Source organism: Ursus americanus, chromosome 2 (genome assembly GCF_024610735.1).
Source record: "Ursus americanus isolate L20-20 chromosome 2, mUrsAme1.1.p, whole genome shotgun sequence".
Taxonomy (NCBI): Eukaryota; Metazoa; Chordata; class Mammalia; order Carnivora; family Ursidae; genus Ursus; species Ursus americanus.
In genome coordinates, this window is record NC_142128.1 from 39,596,516 (window position 1) to 39,603,186 (window position 6,671).

Sequence of the window (6,671 nt, forward strand, 5' to 3'; positions counted from 1 at the left end):
AACAAAACTGGCAGAGGCTCCCGCCTCCGGGAACCTGGCAAGGCCTGATCGATCCTGGAGCAGCAAAGGGGCGGCCTCGCCCCCTCCATCCGGGAGCTGGATGCAGGGGGTTTCCTTGCTTTGCGGTGTCCGTGTGACAGCCTGGAGGGCCATATGGACCTGGACAGCCCTTGGCTGGACACAGGACGTGCTGGACTGGCTCCACACAGGCATCCATGAGCCTGGCTTGCAGCCCCCCTCCCAGACCCCGCCTCGCCCGGGAGGCTTGGCACGCCCCAGACCTCACGAACCCTTGTAAATCCGGGCAGCTCTTCCCAACACTACCCTTGGCAGGCCCAGGACATGGCTCTCCAGCGCAGGGTGAGGTACGCGCCCTGGATCGCAGCCACACAGGCGGCTGTCAGACAAGGGGACAGGGTGGGTGCCCCCCTACCCAGGCCACCCTGTTAGAATCGCAGAGCCAGTGGCTTAGAGGATCTGGGTTCTCATGAGAAGCCCGATCTTCCTCTCGGCCCCAGACCCAGATGGCCCAGATGTGTCTCCAGGGCCCGGCGGCCAGTGCGCCCAGCCCGATGAAGGCCCGGAACCGGCTGCATGTGCCGGGGAGGCCCCACCAGGGGGTGAGGCTGCCCCTTGCTTGCTGTCGCTCCCCACAAGCGTTTCTCCCTAGAAACAGTCCGCCAGCCAGACAACCCCGGCTGCTGTCTGCAGGGAGGCGTTCACCCAGCTCCCAGCTTGGCTCTGCGCCAGCGCCCGAAAAATGCCGTCAGCCACCCAGAAACCGGCTCTGGGGTTTGCCTGGGAGGAAACCATGGCCCCGGATCTGGACCCGTTTTGCCTACTGAATAGGCCCCGGGGGAAGGAAGACTGGTGGGGCAGCTGGCGTCCCGGGGTCTCTGAGATTTGTTTAAATCCAGACACAGCCCCTGTGGGGCAGGGGCCTGGCTGTGCCCTCATGGGACTCCGGGTGCCCACATCCTCGGAGGAGGGCCCGGGCTGACCCCACTCCTGCCTCGGCCGAGGCCCTTCCTAACGAGACCCCAGGCGTACAGAAAGCAACACACAAAACGCAGCCCATGTAGATAAAAAGCATTTTTTTTTAATTTTATCAAATTGGTCTGTACAAAAGTTAGCGTTGCTTGGTCAGAAAGTAGCAGAACACAGCAGGTAGTGACGGCGGAAGGCCAGACTCCACGCGGAACAGAGTCGGAATAAAAATGAGTTTGCTGTAGTTCCCTCCCCCACCCCCAGAAAGAGATAAGCAAAAAACAAAAAAACAAAAACGAAAACAAAAAACATTTTTTTTCTTCTAGAAAAAGATAGGAAAAAGTAGAAAAAGTAAAAAGAAGCGAGTTCTCAGACGTCTTCAAATGTACAAAGTTTAAAGGCACAAATTTTCATGAAGTCGGAGTTATTGGTGCTCAGCACACAGCGGAAGCAGGTATGCGTCGATCGGGATTATTCACCTAAAACTAAGACTAAACACTTTAGTGGACAAGGCTTTAGTTTCACAGCTTGTAGGTGGCGTCTGGTTCCTAAGAGCCGGGTTCATGTGCTTCTGCAACCACCCCATCCCAGGAAATCCCCGTCCACTACTGGGCACAGCTGTGGGCGGGGACGGACCTCAGCGACACCCCTGCCTTCCACACCTCGGCCGCACGCTGGTGCCAGGGAACCCGACCTGGTCAGAGACACTACAAGGCAAATCCCTCGGGGTCCTGGCTACCTCCCCGGGGGCCTGCAGCTTGGCGGGGGGCACCCCACCTGTCCTCCAGGCCCTCGTGCTCAGCAACCCGGCCTCCGTCTTGTCTTAAATTCTACTCTCTGCACAAATTACTTCATTAATTAAAGATAAAATAATACAGAACATAAATACATTTCAACAGCTTCCAAAACAAATCGAACCTGTTTAAGCTTCAAAAATAAAAATTAAAAAAATAAAATAAAAAGAGAGAAGTGTTAGTCGCAGCCAAACCTTGCCCAGGAAGAGCCTTAACGGCAGGGAGCACCTCAGATCTGACGGGCCGGTCCCAAGAGGGGCTCCCGGCAGACATGCTCCCACCAGGCTGTGGACGTCTCCGGACCGCGGTCCCCTGGAGTTCTCTGTGCCAGGCCGGCAGGGACCTTGGAGCACATGCAGCTGGAGACTCCACGCCTCTTCCCTCCTCTCTGTCTTGTGTTGTGGCTGCTCGGTGTCCTCTGAGAAGCAAAACCACGGCGCTGATGTCGGCAAGGAAGAGGGCCTGATGGCTGTCCTTGGTTCCGCAAAGACAGTGCGGGAAGAGGGCTCTGTTGGCGGAAGGGAGTGTGGAGATCTGGAAGCCACGGGGGTCGGTTACAAAGCATGGTTCCCCCGCGCACTTCATTGGGCCCTGATAGAGCAGCCGCCTCTCCCTCTGCTGGCACACCCATTCTGGAAGACCTGAGGCTCTGTCTTTGCTGAGATCAAGGTTCTCCCTCACGGACGCCAGTCCCTTCCCCGGGCCACGGTGCCCTCAGGGTCTGGTCAGCGTAGTGTACACGGGCTGGTCCCAGTTGCCGGGCGGGCTGTGGGCAGGCGGCACGGAGAGGCCGCTGAGGAGGGGCGAGGCATAGGGCCGACGAGAAGGGTGGAAGTAGGGGCACTGGTAGAGGCTGGATGGGCAGCCAGGGTATGGGCTGTAGTAGCTGGGAGCCTGCAGGTCAGTGTAGTCGCACTGCGAGCTGGTGAAGGAGCTGGCAGCCGCGGCGGGGGCGGCCGTGGTGACGCTGGCCTGGCCGCTGTAGGAGCCGTAGTCGGCGCGGCCTGGAGAACTGTGCGACTGGTCACCGTAGTGGCTGGGGCTCAGCTGCTCCGTCTTGATGTGCGGCCGCGGGGGGCCCGCCTCGGTGGGCGACGCGGAGGCCGATGGGGCTCCCTTGTGGGCCCACACGGGGGACGCCCCGATGCCGGCCGCCCCCGAGTGTGAGTAGGAGGCAGCCCCATAGGAGCTGGCGGCGGGCTGGCCTGGCTCCGTGGGCAGGGCCGAGTGGCCATTGAGGGGCAGGTACTGGTCGAACTCGTGCACGTCGAAGGTGTCCATGTTGCCAATGACCTCGCTGCTCAGCTCCGAGATGTCCACGTTGCTGAAGTCGATGTTCTGGCGTCCGCTGTCCGCCAGGCGGCGGCCTTCCAGCTTCAGCTCCGGCTTGCCCCCGTGGTGCAGGTCTGTCTTGGGGGTGGTGGGCGGGGTGGGTGGCCCGTGGGTCTGCCCTGGGGACAGAGCACATTTCAGGGATGAATGCCCCTTCTGTGGGGGGCCGGCCGGGCTGGCGACGTGCACCCGGGAGGAACACCAGCCTGCTAACTGCCGCAGGTAGAAATCAACGGCTTTTTGTTCCTGTACGTTTCCCAGAAATTCCAGCAGAGCCAGACCCAGACCTCACTCCTTGGCCGAGGAAATTCCGTTAAGCGCTGTTCTGCAGGAAGAGCTGGGGCCGTGGAGGCCCCACCGTGAAGACCAAGGTGGGGGAAAAGAGAGGAAGTGCCCAGCCCCCTGCACATGACCACAACGTGATCCACACAAAACGTATTCTCCCCGAGGCTCACCATTCCCACCAGCTTGACCGAGACTGCTCGGCTGGCCGGGATTCTCCCCCCCCCCGGCCCCCCGGTCTGTCTGATCCTAGAGCTGGGCTGCTGACCACCATGCCAGGGGCAGGAGTGCTGGGTCAGCACCAGCAGCAAGGCCAGGGGAAGCAGAAACGCCTTCAGGCAGGGCAGGCCACACCCACGTCACCCCACCGGACCAAGGCAAAGCTGTGAGGGCCTCTGTGCTCCAAGGGGCCAAGCAGACCCTCCTCCCTGCGCGCCTCGAGGAACACGTGATCGTCTCAAAGCCACCTTCCCTGGGAGTGAGCCCCGGCTCCCCACCCCCACTACTCATCTCAGCGCATTCCGGAACCCCCACTTCTCCTGCTAGGGCAGGCACATGCTGTGGGGCCCCAGGAGCCCACCTGTGTGGTCGCTGTGGTGGTGTGGGTCACCGAGGCCCGCATCGGCCTTGTACACAGCACTGCCGGGGTGGGGGCCCAGCTCGGCCCCCGAGTCAGAGTCGCCTTGGCCTGTTTTCACGCTCTTCCTGCGGCGTGGCTGGTACTTGTAATCCGGGTGGTCCTTCTTGTGCTGGACACGCAGCCGCTCTGCCTCCTCCACGAAGGGGCGCTTCTCACTCTCACTCAGCAAGCTGCAGCACCAAGGGCAGAAGTGGGATGGCCATGGGGGAGGGCCTCACCAACCTCGACACTTACTGGGGGCACCCTCAACGGGCACCAGGCAGGCGCTCCCCTCTCTGGGGACAGGGGGCTCAGGCCAAGGAGGATTTCTGGTGAGGTCTGTTCTCATTAGGGTCACAGGAACATGCCAGAACAAGCCCCAAACCTTTCCATCTCCATCATCCTTACTTCCCTTCGCCCGGAGCCTGTGTAAGTCCCCTCCCTTTGGGACTTTCTAAGGCGGGGGGGGGGGGGGGGGGAAGAACCCATCAGAGAACACACTGGGGATAAAGCGAGGCTTCCTGGGAATGAGCAGGGATTCCATGGGCATCTGGGCTTCCTAGACCTCCAAGAACACGGAGGACAGATGCACAAACTCCCAGTGCCCACTCACGGGGAGAGGAGCAGGAAATGGCAGCCAGTGCCCCGAACCCAAAGCCGTCCATTTTAAACCCAAGTAGAACACATTTGCTGGGGACGGGCAGTTCTCAGCAGCAAGTGACGCTGCTGCTGTCCTACTTTCTGCAGACATGTCCAGCTTCGCCGTGCCCAAGTATGCACAAAGCCTGTGATGGACCCCCCTGCATCCCTCGTCCCTCCCTGCAGAGGGGTGCAGGGGCGGCAGAGGAGGGAGCAGCTGTGGGGAACATGCCCACTGAACTGACATGCACCCCCTCCGTCTGCCTTGACTTCCCCCACATGGTGGTCAGAGTGGAGGGGAGCCCTTTCCAAAAAGGGGCACCTCCGATGAGCACCTCATTGCCTGATACTGTGTCCTGCTTCCAGACAGAAGCCACCTTTCCTCAGGGAGGGACAGGTCCAGACCCTGGGACCACTCACAGGAGGGGTCCCCATCCTCAGCCTTCAGCAGACTGTTAGCGACTGAGGGAGTGTGCTAGGGGTTGCATACTCCCCTGGCAGCCCTCTGTGGCCTAGACCACCTGAGCATCCCGGGTGCACTCTCTCAGGCCAAAGGGGGGTTTTCCACTAGGGCTCGCCCTGGGAACAGCCACTGGGAGCAGAGCCGAGGCTGGGCGCAGGGCCACCTCCTAGGCCCTTGCGTACCCTCCGGACCCACTCGCAGCCCGCCCGCGCGGCTGTGGCCGCGTCCCTGGCCCTGGCCCGGGGACAGTGCACTCACCGCCACAGTTTGCCCAGCGTCTTGCTGAGCTCGGCGTTGTGCAGGTGCGGGTACTGATCGGCCAGCTTGCGGCGTGCCGCCTGCGCCCACACCATGAAAGCGTTCATGGGCCGCTTCACGTGAGGCTTGGCCTTCAGCGCGCCGCCGCCGCCCCCGCGCACCGGCATGGGCACCAGGCTCCAGTCATAGCCCTTGAGCACCTGCGACACGGCGTCGCGGATGCAGGCCGGGAAGCGTTCGTCCGCCGCCTCAGCCGCGTCGCCCCGGCCGCCGCCCCCCGCGCCCGCCGCGCGGCCCAGGCCCTCGGAACCGGCGGGCGACGGCGGCGCGTCCGAGTCCGAGTCCTCCACGTGCGACATGGAGCTGGCGGTGCCGGACGGGCTGCAGGGCGGCTGGGCGCGGGCCTCGCTCATGTCCAGCATCGGGGCCGCGCGCTGAGGGGCGCGCACCGGGACCCGCTGCTGCTGGGCTGCGCCGCGGCCGCTCTGGGACCCGAGGTCGCCGCGCGGTGGCCCGACCTGCGTCCCCGTCGCCGTCGCCGCCGCCGCAGACCGACCCCGGCCCTCCCGCTGCCGCTGCCGCCGCCGAAGCTCCGTCCCGGCGGAGGACCCGCAACAAGTTTCTTTAAGCTGCGGCCTCGAGGCCCCGCCCCCTTCCCGGCTCCCCATTGGCCCGCGCGCGCCCCGCTGCCCCCGGGGGCGGAGCCTAGCCGGCCGCCCCTCCCCCACCCGAAGAAAGTGCAGCGGTTCCCTCTGCGCCCCCGCGCGCCCCGCCCGGCGCCGCCCCACGCCTCAGGCCCCTTTTCCAGTCGGGGCGGGGAGGAAAAGGGGTCGAGGACCCGGGACCGTGGGGCGCGTCGCGGCTCCTGTGGGTCGCGCCCTTGGCCCCGTCGCCCAGCCCAGAGAAGCCCGCTCCGCGTGGAGGCGGGTCCTCCAGGGCCTCCCCCACAGCCGGTCCTGAGCCCGGACGTCTCGCCCGCAACCCAGAGGCGCCGGGGTCCACTGCTGCCAGCCTGCAGCCCAGGGGAGGGCTGGCTCGGCCGTGTAGCCTCAAAGCCCGGGCTCCCCGCCCGCAGGGCCAGCGCGCCGGGCAAGACCCTCCAGCGCGCCCTGAGTTTGCGCGCCTCGCACGTCCAGGTAAAGCTCGCCCAAGGGCCGCCGCTCCGAGCCGGGCGATCCCAGGTCCCCCGCCCAGGCCGGGTAGGAGCTGGGAAAGCGCGGGCGGGGGAGCGGCCCCAGGAGCCGGGCAGCCGAGGGAGGCGGGAGCGCTGGGCAGGGACTGGGCTGACCCTAGCTGC

At 64.2% G+C, this 6,671-nt stretch overlaps 1 protein-coding gene across 1 annotated transcript; it reads right to left on the minus strand.

The window, feature by feature from the left end:
- Positions 1–1,077: 1,077 nt before the first annotated feature.
- On the minus strand, positions 1,078–6,122 carry SOX8 (SRY-box transcription factor 8). The gene is made up of 3 exons (XM_045784616.2): positions 5,375–6,122; positions 3,976–4,205; positions 1,078–3,232 (listed from the first exon to the last, which is right to left on the minus strand). Exons 1-3 carry the CDS (start codon positions 6,040–6,042, stop codon positions 2,496–2,498), a joined length of 1,635 nt encoding a protein of 544 aa, XP_045640572.2. The 5' UTR covers positions 6,043–6,122; the 3' UTR covers positions 1,078–2,495.
- Between the last annotated feature and the right edge of the window lie 549 nt (positions 6,123–6,671).